The 22,162-nt window shown below is 32.9% G+C and overlaps 2 protein-coding genes and 1 long non-coding RNA gene across 7 annotated transcripts in view; 2 read left to right on the top strand and 1 right to left on the bottom strand.

Annotated features, from left to right (window-relative positions):
• Nucleotides 1-2,775: 2,775 nt before the first annotated feature.
• Nucleotides 2,776-7,310, top strand: LOC129905779 (palmitoyltransferase ZDHHC23-B). The gene is made up of 3 exons (XM_055981348.1): nt 2,776-3,125; nt 3,186-4,004; nt 7,050-7,310. The coding sequence occupies exons 1-3, from the start codon at nt 2,947-2,949 to the stop codon at nt 7,237-7,239; spliced, it is 1,188 nt and encodes a 395-aa protein (XP_055837323.1). The 5' UTR covers nt 2,776-2,946; the 3' UTR covers nt 7,240-7,310.
• On the top strand, nt 5,131-5,956 carry LOC129905780 (uncharacterized). The gene is made up of 2 exons (XR_008770654.1): nt 5,131-5,401; nt 5,460-5,956. It is a non-coding gene; the product is annotated as an uncharacterized LOC129905780 (long non-coding RNA).
• Nucleotides 7,311-9,765: 2,455 nt separating the features above from the next.
• LOC129921496 (rap1 GTPase-activating protein 1) overlaps nt 9,766-22,162 on the bottom strand; it is a 184,001-nt gene continuing 171,604 nt past the window's right edge. For 2 of the 5 annotated variants that reach the window (XM_056003346.1, XM_056003345.1), the window contains exons 4-7: nt 13,488-15,104; nt 12,946-13,425; nt 11,140-11,291; nt 9,768-9,899 (exon numbers count right to left, since the gene is read on the bottom strand). In XM_056003346.1, the coding sequence (XP_055859321.1) occupies nt 9,893-9,899; nt 11,140-11,291; nt 12,946-13,425; nt 13,488-15,104 (2,256 nt within the window). In that variant the 3' untranslated portion in view covers nt 9,768-9,892. Of the gene's footprint in view, nt 9,900-10,834; nt 11,292-12,945; nt 13,426-13,487; nt 15,105-22,162 lie in introns of those variants that run through there. The other 3 variants (XM_056003343.1, XM_056003347.1, XM_056003344.1) reach the window with 3 other exon arrangements.

Raw genomic sequence — 22,162 nt, forward strand, 5'->3', positions numbered from 1 at the left:
TTTTGGCATAGCTTAATTAGAATTTTTACATAAAAATTGTTGTTACACAAAAAAAAATGAGTTACAAAATTGGACTTGTAATTTTTCATACCCTTGTAACACGTAGGAATCAACAACATCATCGATACGTACGGTGGTCATCCGTCCCGGTTTACCCGGGACTGTCCCGTATTTCTATAGCTGTCCCTTTTTTTATTGAAGAAACCCGGGACCTAAAAGTATCCCGTATTTTGTAATTTGTCCCATGATTTTCCCGTATTTGCACATTTTCTGATAATTTAAACAAAATTTTAAACACTTTGTACGGAAAACAAGAAAACAGTGGTTGAGAAATAAAAGTTTTTCTAATTTTACGGATGAAAATATAAGTTTTTAAAATTTTTCGTCAGTTATTCAGTTTGAGCTAGTTTGAAAAGCTACACCAGAGAAAGTTCTTTGAATAATGAACAACATATGTGTAGAAGAGTAACGAACTCAGCTAAATTTTAAAACTTTTAAAAAACACTCCTCTGTTTGACACTTGTCTGAACATTTGTTGTTGTTTTATTTTTTTATACATACAGATTTCGTACACAATTACAACACTAGATTTCCTATTCTATTTGCAGTGGAAAACCTGAGATTTTTACAGAAAGTTACAAAAGTCAATAGAAAACGACATACCTAATAAAATATATTTTTTTAAACAGTTTTCTTGATTTCTTGATTTTCCTCGTAAACGACTTAAATCATTTCAACAAAAATTTTCAAATAAAATCGTTTAAGAAATCATGATATCAAAATTAAGGCTTGGCCACACCGGAGGGTACGCGGTAGAGGTAGAGGTAACGGTACGGGTATTTGTATGGAAAAAATTCCAAACTGACACATCAACGTTCGGTTGTGGAATTTTTTTAATACAAATATCGTTGCCGCTACCCGTACCGCTACCGCGTACCCTCCGGTGTGGCCAAGCCTTTAAGGAAAAATTAAAACTCATTTTAAAAAATTTATTTTTTTTTTTTTGAAAAATCAATGTTTTCAGAACGATCCAAAAATTTTTTTTTCTGCCCCGGGTTTTGTTCCTAGAAATATGGTCACCGTATCGATACGACACTACGAAACTGTAAATGAACTTAAACGTCCCTACGTTTATAAAAATAGCAAGTCAAAATACTAGAAAATGGTAGAAAGCATAATACACAATTGAGTGAAAATAGGATATACATAACTAATGCGAGTACATTCGTACACAAACCTCTTGTAATCAACACACAAAAAATATAAATACATGAATCAAATCTAAAACTAAAAAAAAATTATCTAATTTTGTGAGACATGTTTATGAATCACCCTATGTAAATGTTTCAATTTTATAACACTGTGAACGCTTGAATTTCATTCCCTTCGGAATTTTTGGAACGAAGAGAGAATGGTACAGAAATTAAGAGTTGCCAAGAATATTGAAAATGATTTAAGGGCCCTTCCAAGCCAACGCGATTTTCTTGAAGCGATGACAGACGCCAGCGACAAACGCTGAGGCGTAGTTTAAGTTATGCGTTTTTATTATAAAAACATGGTCAGTCGCAATTGTATGACAAAATTGCGTAATCTGAGCGGAAAATGTAGTTGCACACACTGACGGCGCGTCGCGTCGCCCATGATAAACAGTTTGTCTTTTTATTCTGTTTATAATGGTTGTCGCTACTCATGTTCCGTAATTTAGTTTCTTTTGATGATAAAATTTGTGAAAATTAATTAACCAGAACAAAACAAAGAATTAAATTATAAAAAATGGAAAAAAAAAGAAGAAGCAACGGTGGAGGAAAAAAAACATCATTCATTCTTCAATATTTACTATAGATAAGAAGAGGGGCGTTCACGATCTATTATAAAAAAATAAAATTTTACATTTTTACTAGGCCTGTTGCATCAGATCGTGAATACCCCTTATATTACCGAAGAAAATAAACAAAATTATTGATCAAAGGAATCTCTGGTTTTATTTTGCAGAAATTGTTTTGGTTTCAGCTTGACGTTCGTGTAAAAATTGTTGTCAAATGACACACATACAATCGCAAAAAGAATTCGGTCTGTTTTCATCTTCCTTTTTAACACCAAAAATTCAATTTTTTTGAGGCGATTTAAAAAATTGAAAGGAATTCGACATTATATATTAGAACAGCATACGAGTGAAAATTTGGAATAAACCCCTTTGAAATCATTAGTTATAACGATTTTACGAAAGGTGGCCGGTAACTGGAGACGGCCGCAAATAGGCAACTCTACCCTAGTTAAGCCTTTTATTACAACCGGTCTTAACTGGGCAAAAAAAACGCAGCCGGGGCTAAATAATTTACATGTTAAATGCAACAACATATTATAGCCCCTTGGGCTTAGCTGTTTGGCCACAGATTTCTCTTGGCTTAACTTTTTGAACAGTTTTAAATCAAGAAAAACCCGAAAGCAAAAAGTATGACAACTCTTCATGAAGTGTCGCTGCAAAATTGTCGTGAATACCGAAAGCGTTCTTATATGAAAGAAAAGGCTTGACCACATCGTTCAGCATTGGTCCAAGTTAGATGACGTTTCGATGGATCATCAGTTGTGGTTCAAATCTGGTTCAAACACAAACTCGTCAGAAGATAAAATTCCTAAACCACACTGAACTCCCAGACCATGTTTGACAGTGTAAACCTCAAAATGTAGACTCACCCTCAATTGTCCCGCTGTCACTACAAACGTCAAACTGACAGTTGTTTTTTCTGTCTGCAGCAAATATTTTTTTTATTCATATTTTTTTTTTGCTTTGCTGCAGTGGTAATCGAAGAATTGCATATTTGTTTCTCTAATTTTTTTTTTCTTTCACCTCTATTGAATAATGCATGAATAAATTTTTGGTTTCGGCATCCGCTCTGTGTGCTGAAAAAAATAACTTTTCCTATTCTATATATTTCATGCAACATAATGGATAATCATCAGTCTGTGAATATCAACAACAGCAAAGTTGCTGCTGATCAAACTGATTCAATTGGCGACGACATCGATCCACTCTGCTGCTGTGAATACTTCAACAGAAACGACGAACGCTATCACATCCTAGAATGCTGCTGCAATTGTACTGACTTTGATCAGGTATTCGATAGGTTAGTAAAAAAGACTACCACTTTCCGGTTTGTATTTGTAACCTACTTTTTTTGTCTTAGATTAATTTGTTGCAAAAAGGTCGATCCCAAACACAGCACCGGAATGTTGCTAACATTTCAAGATCGCTTGCGCGTTCCATGGCAAGGTGGAGCAAAGCAAATATCCTTGGATGCAATTGTTCCAATGCTAGTCATACCTCTGGTAATCGGAATCGCCGCAATTAACTCGGAAACTGCACTCATAATGTGCATTGCAACAACATTGCTACTTGGCTATTGTTACTACTACTTGCGACGCACTGTGCCGCGAACTAGGTTCTTTGTCATGTGGACATTTTGGTCAGTTTTCTATCTAATCATTTTGTTCGAGTTCACTGTGCCAATGATGGAGTTGTTGCCAGAGGAGAACTTCTTTCTGGTTTTATTGGCATCAGTGACTATGTTTTGCTTTTACCGGGTTAAGACCCGAGCTAATTTGAACCATGTTCCTGTGAGCATTGTCTCAGAGGACGAATTACCAGACATTACCGAAGAGCAAACATCTTTGCTCATTGACAATAGCGAATCGGATGAGGGTGACCATCATCATCCGAACGTTTGCCAAGTCTGTCACAAGTATGTGCAGCCGCGAACATTCCATTGCACAATTTGCCAGGCATGCGTTGAACGTCATGACCATCACAGTTACTGGCTGGATTGTTGCGTTGGAGATAAAAATCATTTGTATTACTTCCTTGGGTTGTTGTTTGCTAATTGTGCTCTACTGTTTGGAGCTAATCTTGCAACTACAGCTGTGTGCCATCCTGTGCTGGTTTTTAAATTTATGGGAGTTCCAGTATTAGTTCCTGACGATTGTAATGATGTTTTTGATGATTATGAGTAAGTCTGACATTCGGGTAATTCTATGAGAGTAGATAGGCATAATTTGTAATGTTTTTCGCTTTTATTTATTAACCTATTCAGTTAATTAAGTATTTTAATATTTAAAAAATTATATTATATTACAATAGAAGGAATAAGTATTTTGACAAAATGAACATTTCTCGATCTGATGAGGATAATCTTTAAAAATAGATAGATAAATATTTATTAGCACTGTATTTAGGCTTTAGTAACAATTAACAAATTTATAATTTTAATATGTTTATAAATTCTTAATTAATATTTCAGTCTTACAAATTCCACAATGCTTCTCTTAATTCTTTTAATATTTGTTTCACATTAAAATTAAAACATGTTTTATGGCACAGCCATTCATATACACTATTTAGGTCTTCTTGTACTTTTTTGTGACATTCTTCAATAGTTTCTCCAGCACAATAGATCAAAGCATCATCAGCAAACAGGGCAATTTCACAATACTGTAAGACGCTAACAATGTCGTTAATGTAGATTATAAACATTAGAGTCCCCAATACAGATCCTTGAGGATTAACATAATTTGGTTTTGAAAAATGTCCATTTACTTAACTCTCTGAATTCTATTTTCGAGGTAAGTCTTAAACCAGTTAAGTTCAATGTTTTTAATTCCATATTTGTTCAATTTATTTAACAGAATGGATCGATCAATTGTTTCGAACGCACGTTTCAAGTCCAAGGAAGCACTATAAACAAATTTTCGTTCAGAAACACTTTCTTTCCAGTTTGTGACAATAAAGTTACAAGCTCTTTCACAAAAATGTACTTCCCAAAAGCCAGATTGGGAGTCAATTATTATTTTATTATTTTCAAAGTAGTTTTCAACTTGTTCAAAGGCTTAAAGATAAAAAAAGGATAAAAGATCCAACAAAAACTTCATTAGCCAAAGAAAAATTAGCAGAAAGTTCGGGGAAGACAATTTTAAGATCTTTACCGATATACCGTATTAACCTCATAGAAACAAAATTTTTAAAAAATAATTCTCAAAGGAACATGTTGGTGTGCTCTTTCCTTCTGAAACAAAGTTTTGCTAACCGCATTTTTACAAATTTTTTTCTAGGTGATGCCTAAGAATTTTTATCACTAAGGGCCAGTTTGTTGAGAGTGGGTTAAATCGTCGATTTGATCATTATGGATTCCCCTTAATTGAGGATTAAGAATCCTTGATAATCATAGAGCGTTTGTTCACTTTTTTTTCACTTTGATCAACAAATCATAGTTTTTCCAAAAATCATTCCATTTTCCAATCTATCTGTCAGTTTGGTTGTCGAAACTTAATCAAGAATTAAGTTTTTTTTTTTCATTTTTTGAAGTTTGTTATTATTTTGTTGAATTTGAAAGCGCTAGCAGTAAGGAAGGTAAGTAAATAAATACTTTTTTATCTAAATAAATATGAACCTACCTATATATTTTCAGAAATGATTAAAAAAATCGAAGACCCTGACGACAAACGAAATAAAAAAAAAAACAGCAAATTTTAAAGCAGCAACAATTGCATTATAGCCAACAGAAATACGAACAAAAGCTTTTTGACGCCGCGGAGGAGCACTGCATTAAAATGCAAAACATGGAGGTCAAGCTTTAAACCGAACAGAAAAAAGCCATCCCTATTTCGGTTGGCGTTTGTCATAAAACGACAAGAAAACGGCTTGCTCTAGAAGCGGCAATTTTTGTAAAATTGAATATTTAACTTGACAGTTTCCTCCGCTCTCTGCCATTCTTCCTTATGAAACGATAATTGCTATACTTTAGCCTCAATTTTGGATTCCAGAGCTAGTCGTTTTTGTGTCGTTTTATGACAAAGGCCAACCGTAATAGGGGTAAGTATTCGCTTTGAAACTCTCTTATTTTGTTTTATGCTATTTTTTGTTACTTAATAAAAAGGAAATAAATGTACTTATGTTGAAAATGTACTAATTTGAATTAATTTAAAATAAATACATATATACATATGTATATCAAAATTTTTTATTCTATAATTTTCATTTGTTTTGGCCAACAGTGTATGTCTTATTGATTTTAAGAATTCAATGACGTATTGACTTGAAGAAGTGTCGGAAAATAACCGGCTAACTTTGTAAGAATATCAAGTATGAACAAACTGAATTCCAGTTAATCCTTGATTTAATAGACCTAATCGAGCAAAATTGGATGATTAACAAAATCTCAAATTAACTGCTCAAATCATTGATTCTTTGATAAAAATTTTTGTGAACAAACGAAATTTACGATTATCAACTGGAATAATCCTTGATTAAAGATAATCGAGTGTCAACAAACCGGCCCTAAGATCAAATTTGTATAACTTTCTGCTAATTGTTCTTTGGCTAATGAAGTTTTTGGTGAAAGGATGTAATTTTCAACTCCAGTCTTTGATGGGTCAATCTTGGATTTTAAGTGAATTTCTCAAAATGTTCCCGTTTTCTTTTAGTGCATTTTTTGCGCATTCTTAGCAAATTTTGGATAGTATACATTTTTTGTGTTTTCTTATTTGGTAATCAATAGTTTGGCACTATTAATTCAATTTTCCACAGATTTGTTTAAAAAACACACCGAAAATATATATTTTGCAACTAGAGATGCATTAATTTCAGTGTTTAGTTATGCGTTTTTACGTACTTTTTATCGAATCCGGAGCCTAAACAAGTTAAACATTTTGATACACGCTTCAAAAGTGTAAATTGCAACATTGCAACCTTAACAACATTGAAAAAAAAACGTTTGTCAAAATACTTTTTCCACTCAGAAATTTGCACTACTAACACGAAAATGGCAACATCGAAGAATAAAATCACCCATATGACTGACTTTGGATCTTTTATCTTTAACCGTTAAAGGTTATTCTCATCAGATCGAGAAATGTTTGTTTTACCAAAATACTTATTCCGACTATTGTAGGTAAATAAATAAAACCGAAAATCATACAAAAATATACCTATATGCTCTCATGGAATTACCCCTCTGTGTAATTGATTTTGTAATTAATTTTTATATTTCTTTTTTCAGAACAAGTTTAGCCTTCATAATGGCCATTTATGCGTTGATTATGAATTTCTTTGTATTGATTGCGTTGATTATGCAAATGTATTTGATCTCAAAGGGAATAACGCTATCCGAATGGAGACGTGGACAATCTGGAAACAGAAGAAGTATTTTAAACAATCTTAAGTGCTTTTTCATTGGTGGCACATATTAAAGAGGAGATCGTTTTCTTCTATATTCTTCTCCGATCTGATCTTTTAATTCCAATTTGTATCTTTTGGAATATAAACAAAATGTTAAATTAATTTTGAGAGAGAATTGGGACAGACAAAAAATTTTATTTCACATAAAACAATTCACAAGCTTAGACTAGGATTTAAATTTTGGATAAAAAATCGTCATAGAAAGAAGAGAGATGAACAAAATGTATATACATCGTGCTCTGAATTTCAAAAATGATTGTTTAAGAAAATGACAAGTTAATAAAGGTTTTTAAATCGTTTTTTTACTTGGCGCTTATTGAAAACGTTATATTAAAAAAATACTGGTCTAAGCTACGGAATGTTTTTGCAGAAAATTTTGTTGCTGTCAATCTTATTGATTTCAATATTCAACTATAAATTAAAAAAAAAAACTATTAAAACCAAAATCGTATAAATGAATTAATTGCTGATACAGCACAAAAAAAAAATCAAATACTTAGGTGCTTATGTTTATTGTATTCTGTAGGAAATGATTACTCTTATCGTATTTTAGTAATTAAGCAAAAAAGAAAAAAACATTCAACTTAAAAATAAATATTAATTTATTAGTCATACCAAAATCTAAACATTGTAGTTTTTTTCATTTTCAAAAAAATGCAACAGTGGCCTGCGGAAAATTTACCCGCATTGTGCATCATGGTTTGGGTCATAGAATGGCTATATCTAGAGTCGTAACTCGCATCCCCTTGCCTGAAATTTCAGATGAGTTTTATAAAAAAAAAATATTTTACTGGTATAAAAGGCTTGTGAGTTGAACAGCTTAAGCTCACATGATTCATTCATACACTACACACCCACCTTTCAATAAGTATGCCTTCCTCGGTTTCAGATGGCGCTTTTCTAACTGCATGATTCTTGAGAGGTACATTATTGTCATCCTAATCTATTAAACTTTTGAACATAGCATAATAATATTGGGAATCATCTTAAAGTCGAGGTGGAGGCTCAATAAAAGATAAGATAGGTAGCGCAAATCGGACCAAATATAGTGCTGATAACCAAATTTATCAAACCGAGACTTCGATCGACCCATTACCGGGCATGACATCAAAATCTTTCGAGGTATCGCTTTCTATTCTTGCACTGATGTCAGAACGCCATTTCACAATGTCAACCCTTGTATGGTTGGGATTAAATACTGGAAATCGAACCATTCGCATTTCACACTGATCAATCTATAAAAAAAATTAGACAGTGCATCAGCTGTTTTGAGTATTGTATTATTTGGTAGTCCCTTGGTAATAGCATACTTTAGCAGTAACATTTCCTTTATTCCTAGAATCGTTAGTTTCTAGATTATTTATTTTTATATTTTTTTCTCAATTAGCTGCTTGGGCTTTGGTATTTTTAATTTTTATAAAGCTTTCTCATAATAAATAGCATAAACTCCAGAAGCACAATTCTAACTGACTTTTCAAACAAATTATTTCTTTAAAGTTGAATCGATCTTTATACTTTTCGTCTATGTTAACTGTGGCGTATACGTATTTTGTTTTGTAATTTACTAAAACAAGACGCTACTAATCATTTTAACTTTTTTTTTTGCATGATTTCAAAGACGAAATAGAATTACTAAAGAAAAAAAATTAAAATTCACAACAAATGGTCACAGTCCATGAGAATGGGAGTGATTTTTTTATCTGAAGTGCTGTTTTCATTTGTATTACTACGTGACGAAATAGTCACACAAAAAAAATATAACGATCCAGATTGAATATTTTTTTTGGTTATGTCCTTAAACTTTCTGGTCCATAACATAGGGTTTCTAGGAAACTTTATTCTCACCTCCTAATGTCTCATCAATTAGAGTATTCAATTACCCACATTTTCTGTTAAGGATATTTTACCATAAGGTTAACATCTGAACTTCGACGTCATTTTGAAAATGTTTGATTGTCTTTCTTTATACATATTTTGAGAACTGTATGTATCGAATATACTAAGGTATTGGAATAGTATCATAAAAAATACTTATTATTTGTGAAAGACTCAAATTTCACAAGTCATTGAGATGTTTTTTTTCTTTTGGGAAATTTTTCTTGACCGGAAACTTTCCTCTGAACAGTAACTTCTTCATGACGGATTTTGATTAAAAAATAGCAACACAACATTTTTTTGATCAACAAATTTTTAATTTATTCATTTTTCATATAATATAGAACTATTTCATATATTTCATATACTCATGTATGCTCTTATTTATAATATATATCTCCATGTCATTGAATTCTTACATAGCTTTAATAATAATAATAATAATTTTATGATAGTAATTTTGTTTTTATTTTTTAAATTTTTTGTTAAGTTTATATTTATAATTTACATGTTTTTGTGTTTTTTTTTTTCATTGTTGAAACTACAAGGGAATTAACTTAAAAAACAAAATGCATTATTTTTGTATGTCAACAGATATTTTTTTTTTAATTTATCAGACTACATTTTATTTTTGTTTTTTATTTAATTGCATTTTTATAATAAAATAGAATTAATTATAACCAAAATTCGAAAGAAACAGGAAAAGGTTAAATTATTATTATTAGTACATCTCAGCTCTTTCGAAATAAATGTATCATTCTGTTAGGTATTTATTTTTATTTATTTAATTTATACTCTGAAAGGAATGTTAACTTTGGTATCATTTTTTTTTTTTTTTCTTTTTAAATAATTTATTTTTTATTTTTGTTTCTGAGTCAACACACATTTTGTAATTTATTTTTCATTGTTTTTTGTATGTATAAAAAAAATATATAATAAATGTAGAGTAAAACACAAAATAATTATTATTTTGGTGTCAAGATGTGATGTGTTCTAGCAGTAGATTTTTTATTTTTTTTATATATAAATCTAATAAATCTGTTCCAACTACTATTTTTAAAAATACCTATCTGTAAGTATGATATTTTTTTGTCTCATTTTGAATTCTATTTTTGTATGTGTATGTGGGCCCATAAAATTAGATTTTTTTCCATTTGCTTGTAAAAACAAAAGGAAAGGTAAAAAAAAGTAATTGGGCATATTGCACAAAATTATGTGTGATTTTTTTATGTTTACACTTAGAAAATAAATTCAATATATACAACTTAAAAATTAAAATAAAAAATAATAATAATTCTTTTCATAATAAATATTTTTCCAAAAAAGTAACAAAAAAAAAACTTTAATTTCAATCTAATATACTACCAACGATTTTTTTGTTTGTTTTTTTTTTTTTTTTCAAGTTTTACTTTAAAATATTTTTTATTTGTTTTAAAAAATATTCTTATTTATAAAATATCTATGTAAAAACCAATATAAATATAAATATATTTTATTTATATATACAGATAAGGATTAACATTGAAATTTTTAAACATAAAAAATCTCATAGCATAGAAAATTTATATTTATTTATTCATTTTTTTTGTGATAAATTTACATTAACACTTTCAAAATGATGATTGCGAAATTTTTAAGGGAAAACAAAAAAAAAATTAAATAAGACAAAAAGCGTTTTAATCGCTTTTATTTATTTAATTGATAATTGACAGCTTTGAAATTAATTTAAACTTCGAGATTTAAGCTCAATTTCTGATTGAGTTTTTTTTTTTTTTGGGAGGGGGGATTTATTTTGGGATGAACAAGGGGGAAATTTGATGATTTTTGCTCTTATAATATATATTTGGTGTATTTCTTGCAAAAGGTAATGAACTTTTTATACTTGTCTTTAATATATTCGTGCAAGTTTAATTACTATATATATATATATATGCATGTATATGTATTTAATGTATGTATTTACAACGCTAACATCTAGACTTTGGACTTCGATTTTGTTGTGTTTTTGTTTTATTGATTTGCAAAACACAGCTTACATTGGTGAGATCGAAAGCGGTGCTGTGGCAGCGTCTGGCATGTATTCTTTGAGAAGATCTCTTAGCCGCAGTATTTCTTTACCAGCTGCAGCAAGATCACCTTGTAAAGAGAGTTCTCGTTCTCGTAATCGTTTAATGTCTCGCTGGCACGTCTGAAATTAAATGAAAAAAAAAAAATTATTAATAAGGAACTTCAAAAGGAAATTTAACTTAATCACAAAATGTAGCGACATAGAGAGTGTTTTTTTGTTGTAAAGCCCTACTGAAGCGACTGTCTAAAGTAAGTACTGTATTAAACAAACAAAAAAACACCTTATACATTAGGCTGGGTCAAAAATGTATGAAAAAATCCAATGTTCCAATTTCAAATCCTAATAGCTTGGAAAAGTTGCGAATGGTGAAGACAAAGAAGGGTTTAAAAAATAATCGAAATCTGTTAATATCTTCTGCCTCCTGATTGGCCTTGAAACTTGAAAAAAATGTAAAGGAGAATGGGCAAGTTTGTATGGAATGTGGACGTTGCGCGGCCAGGAATGAATTTGTTATTTTTTGATGTAATTAAGGTTTACATATACTGTGGAGAAGTTTTATCCTTGAGACGTACTCCAAAAACGGATAAAATGCATTTTTGCATATAACACTTTATGCAGATTGTCTCAAAGTTGTATCTTATTTGTGTATTTTAAGTGCAAAATACGATATTCTCTCATTTTCCCTAAATCTGAAGAGATTTATCTTCAATATCCAACCACTAGAACCCATACTATAAGCATTTTAAAACAACAGTTTCAAGACTATTTTCAGAGTTTCGTTATTCAATTTTTTGATAGTTTGAATTGTTTGAAAACTTTCGATCAAAATCTTGAAGTGGTTGTCTTAAAAATCTTATATTATGAGTTCTATTGGTCAGATTTTCAAGAGTAAGGACTTCAGGCTCAGGGAAAATGACAGAGCATCATATTTTATGTTCCAAATAAAAATATAAACCAATTTGTCGTTCATACATTGAATAATGCATTAACGATACTAATACTGCATTTTCTTACATTCTTAACGCAAAACTGCGAAACGTCCATAGTAAAAGTTTTTCCTAAGTTATAGTCCTTTTATTTGATACCAATTTAATTAATGGCCGCTCAACGTCCAAAATGCCCATTCTCCTTTGTATTTTTAGAAAGAAAAAAAAATTAGATCACCCTCACGCCTTATTCTCTAGAATTTATGTAGAAATGTTCATATTCAATGAAAAAAAAATTTGTAAATTAAAAAAAGACCAAATTGGGCCAAAGTAGTAAAACACAATTTCAAAATTTTTTTTATGTTACTTCTAAGATTTTTTGTTTAAGTTTGCACTTTTTTTAATTCTTTCCTATTCCGGAAGTCCTTACCCAATTTGAACAATTTTTTTTCTACTTAATATTTAGCTCATAAAAGAGTTGTCCAAAGCTATTATAATAAAAAAAATAAGACGTTAGGGTGATCATATTTTTTTTTTCTAAAAATACAAGTTTTAAATCATTTTTTCAAGTTTCAAGGCCAATCCGGAGGCAGAAGATATTAACCGATTTGGATTATTTTTTAAACCCTTCTGTGGCCAATTTCATAAACATTTAAAAGGCTTTTAAATTTTTAAATGACGTTTTTTGTAAGGAACAAACGTCATTTTAGGGCGTAAAGCCTGATAAATATTTAAAACGGCTTTATGAAACTGGACACTTTTCCGCGCTATTAGAATTTTAAATTTCAAAAAGTCTTTTTTTGACCCACCCTATATACATTTCTTAATTAACATTTAAAAAAACTTACCACATTCTGTCTAAGCAAATCAAGCTTATCACACTTCAATCGAGTGACTTCCTGCGTTAAATTGTCAATAACAACAACAGATTCATTGCTCGGCGAACCACCACCCATGACACCCTGTGAACCATCCAAACAGATGGAACAAGCTTTAGTTGTTGCATCTGCCGATGACATCGATTCAAGTCCAGTATCACTGTCAATATAAGCGGCGCCACCATCCAAATGACCCATTATCGGATCCAAATCAACACTATTCAAACTGGAATCATCACTTGTCTCAGACATAGTGGCCAGTCCATTAGCGTTGCCATTTTGCAAATCTTTTGAGACATTTCCGGCAGCGTTGTTGTTGTTATTATTACTAACAGTTGTGATGCCGCCACTGCTTAACGGACCACGTGATGTGATATCAGGTGATGATGAAGTCGAATCATTCGATGATTTTGACTTTGATGAGGATTTTGAGCCTGTTCGACTACATGTCTGTAATGGAAAAATAATTCATTAGTACTTGTTTCAAGTCTATAGATTATAATTACACTTACATTGAGATTAGGAGTCTCCGTCAGAGTGTTGTCCTTTTTTGTCTTGGTATTGACACAGAACTTCTCACCCGAATTCGCTGCATTATTGCTCGTATCTATGCTGGGTGAGCGAACTTTCATAATCAAGGCTTTTTTAACCGTGTCAATAAATCGGGTACCAGCACTCATGGTATCCGGTTTTGGGGTCGTCTCTGGGGTAGGACTGGCAGCACATCCACTTGACATGTCCGCACCGAGAAACTCTCTAGTCTTCTCCTTTAGTTCATCAACTAAATTCTTTAGTAATGAAGCTCTCGTACGTAGTTCAAGTTGGGCGAATTTCTCGGCTTTATAACATGCATTTTCTGCATTAATTAGTTTTGTGAGTATGAATTCTTTGAATTCCTGACCCTTTCGGAAGACCGCTGGGCTAGGTAGTGTTGGCCCAAAGAATGGAACATCATCACGGGCTGTCACACTGACCTTATATCGGGTATTTGGAGAATTCGGTTCAAGTGGTTGCACCACAATGAATGCATGCAAGAAATGACTTGCAATCATGTCCGGTGAGAAAGGAGTATTTGATTCTTGGAACACTATTGCCACAATGTCATTGCCAATGTGTCGTTTCCGCTGTAACTGCTGTGGATCACCTTCGGTGAATGGCAGTAATGTTGATACATGGAACATAATTTCTCTCTCTTTGAAAACATCATAGATAGCAATTTCGCCAGTGTGACCATTTTGTATATCCAGACCACCACGGTAGCCCTTGTGATCTTTCAATTTAATTCGCTGACCAAGAACGTCGAGAAATTCCTCAAACGCTGGTGAGGAATTGGTGTTACAGAAGAGCTCCTCTTCAGTAGTTTGTCCATATCTTTGGTATAGAACACCGAACTTAAAGCTCGACACCAGAACATGTTCGTCATAATTGGAGATCAGTTGAGAGGCTTTGGAGCACAAAACTGGCATAAAATTATCCACATTTATCTGCCCGTTTAATAATCGCGCCATTTTGAATGGACTTGGATTTGGGCTTAGACATGAAAGTGGAATCAGCTCATGCATTGTTCCGGTTTGAAGTCGCAGCAGGATACGAACATGTTCCTGGTTAGCAACATTTTCATTTTTGATCGACAACAGAACCGGACCCATTTGGTCATCGTGTGCCACCAAGTTAGAGTGATCGCGAGCAACATAGAAACGTCGATAACACTTGGCCGTATCATCGGTCTCGAATTTAGCCATCCAAGTAGCCTGTGGCAAGACCGGATTGCCACGTGAATCAAATGCACATTCGTGATCTGTGCCATCCATCCAATAACCACCATTGGCAGGCAATATGATCATTGGGTATGGGCTGGGCTTGCTTAGAGCATCTTCCAGCAGACGCTGTGAGGCTGGTATCGTCGATACAATCGACGACTGTGACGAAACCGATGAACGTGATTGACAGAATTGATTATTAGCGAGATTGTTTTGTTGGATGCCGCTAAGTTGGGGCGACGCTGGGGTTGATGTCGATTGGGTGCTAATCGAGTGGCGGAGAGTGGATCGCGAACCGGAATGTTGCAATCCGTTCATGTGATGCTCATGAGGCGAATGTGGATTGGGAATACGTTCATCGTTGCGATTCTGAAAAGAAAAACGGATAGCGGTTAAGACTAGTTTGAATTTGAAAAAAAAAAAAACGTTACAAGTTGTAATAATCACTAATCAGTCACTTCCCACAGTGTGACAGTGCAAACAGACTTTTGTATGCAAAACCAAGTTAGGTATAATGCGTGGGATAACGATTCGCATCAAACGATCAATCAACTTGCATTTGAAAGTACATACAACTTTATCCTATCTACCACTCCTATCCCTATGTTTCCTATCCTTTGCGATTCGATATTCTACGCGCCATGACGAAATGTCGACGAAAGACGCCTCTTACCATTCAGGTAACTATTTTGGTATAGGCGGTACTTGTATACGAGCATATACACAGAGCCATTATAATCCCCAACCATCAACTCTCTCATAAACTATAATTTATAATATGAAGAAATATTATAGAACCTTTAACATAAAGGAGGTTGTGCTTGAAGCATTTTCATCGTTTAAGCATTAGACCAATGCAGCAGAGGGGTATAATAGAAAGAGGAATATAAATCATGTTGTTAATGGGTTCTTTTGAGGTTATTAGTAAATATGAACGAATGCTATAAATGCATTTATATATGGAATGGAATATCGATTGTAATCGAGTCAAGTGTGTTTTAGCTAGCAAACGGGCATGGCATGGAATATATGGAATAATAGCTCTTTATATATTGAGAACAAAAAGGTAAATGTAAGTCAAATAAAACAGACACAAAACAAATCGTCAAAGACTCAAAGGTCATGCTATGAAATTTACCTACAGTTGTGTTTGAAAATAGTTATCAGATTTATTTATTGGAGGTGGTACTACTCTTGAGTAGATGATTAGTAGATCTTGTACTACAATTAACACACGATCGAGTAGATAGATTGTGTGGGTGGTATAGTACTAGATTTCTACTCATGACCACCTCCAAAGGAACGCAGCTATTAGTTCTGTTCCTTTGGGAGGTGGCAAAGTACTTGTAGTAGGTTACTATCGATTTTCAATTTAACGCACTCTCAACGAAATCAGGGCAATTCTCATATGATCGGGCAGAAAAGAATGAGTACTCATCTACTCATGAGTAAGCTACCACCTCCAAAGGAATGCAGCTATTAGCCCTGTTCCATTGGGAGGTGTCAAAGTACTTCTACATAGTAGGTTACTAGCGATTTTCAATTGAACACACTTTCAACGAAATCAATGCAATTGCCATATACTCGGGCAGAAAAGAATGAGTAGCTCAAAAAGAAAAGTACTAGTTCATCTACTCATGAGTAAACTACCACTTCCAAAGGAACGGGGCTATTATTGAAATTGGAAATAGCCAGCAGCTCGTTCAATCAGATCTATTTGTGTTCTAAAAACCCAAAACTTGTGCATCGAAAATCACTTTAGAAAGAAATGAAAACCAATTGAACAGGATTGAATCTGTAAATTTCAAAGTTTTAACCTAATAAATAGCCTTGATCCAAAGAGCGCCATAAAAGCATAAGTACTTCAAGATTTTATTCTTACTACTTTATCATCTTCGTAACATTTTTTCAAGGAGCTGTTTTGAGTTCAAAAAGGTTAGGTCAAGAATACCACTTAGGTATAAACAGACATTCTTTACAAGGATACCATATTGTTGGTATAATATCAAGTACCTATTGACATCCAATCTCTATCTCTTGAACATTTTCAACACTTTTGAAGAAAATATGTGTCACACTTTTATATTGAGTTGGTCAATTGACTTTTATATTGCATTTAAACTATAAAAAAGCTCATTCACTATCTTAAATCACGAAGTCTTTAAAAAAAAACCTGTCTCATGAAATATAAATGTGAAATGCAAATTAACTTTTCGTGACTATCTTGAAGCTAATTTATTAAAATTTAAAGCTTGAGAATTGCAGCATAAAGTATGTATGATCGACCTCTAAAAAAATATATAGATTAAAATATTTGTACACATCAAAATCTACCAATATAAATTCCTATTAATGCTCATTTGAATTGCATGAAGGCCGAAACTAATCGAAGTGATAATTAGTATACATGAACGGTACATCGTATAATGTTATAAATGTATAAAGATTATCATAGTAATGAAGAAAAGGGCTGCATTGTTATTTGTTATGGGGGTATCAATTAATTAGTTTAGACTATTTGGTTATTAAATCAAATTATCATCAAAAACTTTACGTATTGAATTTATTGGCTTAGCTTAATATGGTTTATTATTTTGGGGAGTTGCCATAATTAATCTCATGGCAAATTATTTCTGTATGTTCAGTCTTCAAAGTTTGAGGTCATTGTTGCATGGCTTGCTGCCATTATCACGTTGGGAAATACTTTCAACAAATGGTGTTGTCTGTCTGAGCTGACGCAAGACATGAGAAGGATAAAAGTTCTTGGAAAGTTATTTCCTTTGCATGTACATATATTTTCTTTTTGTTATAAATGACGATATTGGAAAAAAAAACTTACTGGTTGTGAATACATTGGCGTCTTCTTCGGACAGAAGAAGTATGTGCAATTATGGATGAATTTTGCCTTGTAGGAAGAAACAAGGGTTAAATTGATTAATGGTTTGTAAAAAAGAATCAATACTTGTACCGCTTTTTTTTGCATTCGCAAACGAGTTAAGAAAATAATATGCAAGGCTGGGCCTTACGAACTCGTTCTTATAGTTCGATTTTAGTATCAAATAGAAGAGTATTTGATAAAACTAGAGCCATATTCCCAATCCACACTAAAGTTTGGGTATTTTAACATAGGGCACATTTTAACATAGGAAGTGTTATGTGACTACTAAGCCAAACTCAACAGATCCTTTTGAAATGCGTAGGTAATCCTATTTAAAACAAAATAAACATGTAAGAAATAATAAATTTAGTATAGAGAAAGTGGCAACCCTGCTGAAAGACAACACAAGTTCATTTTCTATTTAGGATGAAAAAATAGACTACTAATGAGTACTTGAAAACGATAATCTAGTACTACCGACTACAAATTCTCACTCACGAGCAGTCAGTTTACCATTAACCCTGCTCCTGTTTCTTTGGGAGAAGTATTATTAGTACTTTACTCATTTACTGGCGATTTTCAATGGAACGCACGAAATCAAAGCAGCTCCTATATAGTCCAAAGGTACGGTTGATTCTATTGATTGTACTAGATTACGCCACGGCCACCAGCTACAAACAATCAATTTCCTGACAAAAAAAATTAGACCTGCCTTTTTCACACGTGATATTAAATTCAATTTAGTTTAGCTTTTGGCCATATCATAGTTCAAGAGTATATAAGGGTAGAAAAATGTAATCAAAAAAGAAAAAAAAGATTTCGGGTGAATTTCAATGAGAAAGACAAGTTCGTAATTCGATTTGGATTTGAAATAACTAATCCAATCTCTAAATAATACAGACGACTTTAAGTGCATACAAAGTGCCCATAATAAAAGGGTGATTCACCTCTCTCGCCTAAAGAAAGTGGCTTAAAATGTTGCCATTTATCTTGCTCAAATCTCCCACTAGTGACGGTTTAATCAAGGCAACCTTATAATGGCACCATGCGGCAATTCCATTAGAGATCAAAATCACCCATTTACCCGCTGCTGTGCGGTTTGGGAGTTTCAATTTCTACTATCAAATCGTATAGAGAGAGAGTGGCGGTAGCCAGAGGGAGGGTTGCTGGTATCGGCATGAGTCAGTTCAAGTGAAAACAAGGATGACTCATCGAGGACGGTACGTATACATTCCACGTACCTATACGTTTGAACATGTTCTCAAATATCTATCCAACCAACCATCCATCCATCCATCGGTACGCAATTGTTTTGATTCAACCCTTATATTTTTAATGGGGAGTTTTTGGATGGAACATTGCCACACATAAATAAATAAACCTCTCACAAAACGGCAACGATGGCGTAGCAATGAGGGTGGCAATGATGGGGTAACGTGCCGCAAAGAAACCATTGAAATGTTACCAATCTAGGTTTGATGAAAGCACCAAATACAAATAGAAAATTTCGAAAATGAAGGTAAAAAGTTCTGCCATCATCGTCATCGTCGACGTTTTCACCAGGGAGTATATGACTATATGAATATACACAAATGCGAAGTAATCTAAATTCCAGAACTATACTATAAAGCAGCTGTTGGAGGATGTTTTCCACTTGTCAATCCCGCATGTTATGCGCACACCATCACTGCGATAGAATAGAATATATAGGCAAGAACTCCGAGAGAAAAATATGGGGAATCCTTTTGCCAAAAGCAAACTGTTGTCACTCAAAATGCACCATCGTATTTAAAAAAAAATCCTCGTTTAGTGTTTTGAGATACGAAAAAGCATTCGTTGTTATGGCGAAATCTATTCCTTTTTTTCTATTTGTCTTTTTCCTTTCATTAGATTGTTCTTGCAAAAGTTGCAAAACTATCTGGCATTGTTCTATTCTTTGTTGGTTTTTGTTTTTGTTTGTGTTTTTTTTTTATATTTTGTTTCTATGCTTTATTGTGTGCTTACCCGTTCATTAGGTTCAGCATAGAGAAATAATGGTCTCAATTAAGATCCAAAAGATTTGTGGTGATGATGATGATGCTGAGCCATGGTATCAAATAATCTTGATATGCGCTTTTTGTAGAGTGAGTTCGACTGCACACAAACTATACAAGTTGAACCATCATCAACATTTTCTTTTATTTTTCATTTTGTATACTTTCTACAAAACTCATAATACTTATAAAAAAAAGACAACAATATGTGTTTTCTTGAGGGTTTTTTATTTTATTTTGTTTCCAAAATAAATTCATAGAAAGCCAGAAGCATTCCTGACAATCCGTAATCAAGAAATATGTTGGAGACTTGCCAAAAGTCTGAAAATCTAAATTAAACAACTTCAGAACAGGAGAAAGACAGGCCATCTAGTTTGATTGCATCTTTTTTTACTTTTATATAGTATGTTTAAGGGTTAGACGAAGAAGGTACTGTTCGGTTAAGGAAATAAAGAAAACAAAACTATTTAAAGAATAATTCATGAAGATTTTTGTTTACATGAATAGCGACTTGAGTTTTTTGATGTTTTTATTTTTCAATCTTTGAATTACCTCTGAAGATTGATTACAATCAATGAGCAGAATATAAAAGATGTCTTTAGATGTCTTAAACAGATTTTGCTGAGAGGAGGCACCCTGTTTTCCCCGAACAATTTCTGATACGGATCAGATAATGGTGACACTAGTTCTGTTCTCTTGTGTCTTTTTTCATATTAGCTGCTTTCTTTTGGAACTTGGAGGTGGTCTACTCATTAGTAGAAATTTAGTACATCGAGGAGGAGATCATGTGTTATTAAGATCTATTAATCATCTATACTCAAGAGTAGTCTACCACCTCCAAAGGAACATGTCTATTCAAAAGCCCTGTTCAAAGGAACGCACTTTCAACGAATCATTCAAATCCCATCTACTCGGCAGAAAAGAGTGAGTAGATTTAGTAGTAATGTACTAGATTATCTACTCATGAGTAAACTAAAAGTAAAATAGCACCACTTTTTTGGAGGAGACTACTCACAAGTAGATAACAAAGTAGATCTAGTACTACCATATGCATTTTGCTTTTCTGCTTGAGTTAAGCCTGGTACGCTGCTCGCGCTAAATTTTAGCTCCCATACAAATTATCGAAAATTTTTAGCCGAGATAAAATGGATCCCATACAAGTTATCGATAACTTGTATGGGAATTTTATCTCAGCTAAATTTTAGCGCGAGCAGCGTACCAGGCTTTAATGGTGATATGGAGTTGATAGTACTAGATTATTGTTGACAATTGACAATAGCCGCGTTCCCTTGGAGGTGGTAAACTACTCATAAGTAGAAATCCAGCACCACAGCTACAAATTTCTATCCACTCTAGCAGAGGATATTGTGTTGATTGTAGTACTAGATCTACTAATCATCTACCATCCCAAAGGAACGTGGCTATTGACATAATTTCAAGATAAAAAGCAAAATCTCATATTATTTATCGATCAATCTAGACCAGACCATTGGCAGTAGTTTATTTTTAATATCGATTAATTGAAATGGTTTTTGGAACTCCAAGTAAAAAAAACATTGCTTATTGACAACATAAATAAGAACTTGGAAGAGATTCAAAAACCAATAACTACGCAATTTACCTTCAAATTAAACACATGCTAATACAAATTTTGTGGTATATGTAATACCTTTAACATTTTCCAATTAGCGTGTCGAGGTCTATAAAAGGTAGGGCAAAGTGTGAGTATGGTCACGCAAGTTTTCTGTTAACATCAACCCAATATCTATTTATATTTTAGATAGAATTCATGTCAAAAACTGACCACAGTTTTATGTTTTGGTTTAGGGATCCACACAAAACACTATGTTTAGGGCCAATCCCAAGAGTGTTTTAATTACTTTGGTGACACCTTAAAAAAAAGACAGTTATCTAGATATTTGATTGTATGGTGTTTCAAGGGCAAACATTAAGTTATTAAAAATTATGTTCATTTTATTTGTGAGTGTGTAAATATGTTACATACTTTGTGTTGTGTTGTGTTATTGAAAAATCCGACTAACCCTCTTTTTTTTTTCATTTTATGAACGGTATAAAAAATAATTCATTTGCATTAATTATTGTAAGTAAAGCAAACCGCCCCTATCGTCAATCGATTAAACATATAGAAAACTTTGTATTCGAACAAAATTATACACATGCCATTTGCCTTTAACAAACTTGCTTGGAGCTGCTATATTGGAATTGGAATACATTAGCCTCCTTATTTCTGAGTGGGTTTTCATTGTCGAAAGGAAATCGTGTATACGAGTATATTGGATTGATATAAGTCATTTGATTGCTGTTAACATTTCTAATGACTATAAAGGCCCCCCCCCCCCCTTTCTCCACTCCATTTCTCTGTCGTGTTCGAGCTTAAGTCCTTGAGGATTTTGGGGTAATTAACGAGAAATGTTAATGGTATTTCTATCTGTATGACGCAAACACCCTGTGTGAGAGAATTTTGAAAATGGTTTTTTGGTGTTGAGTCGATAAAA

This window comes from Episyrphus balteatus, chromosome 1 (genome assembly GCF_945859705.1).
Source record: "Episyrphus balteatus chromosome 1, idEpiBalt1.1, whole genome shotgun sequence".
Taxonomy (NCBI): domain Eukaryota; kingdom Metazoa; phylum Arthropoda; class Insecta; order Diptera; family Syrphidae; genus Episyrphus; species Episyrphus balteatus.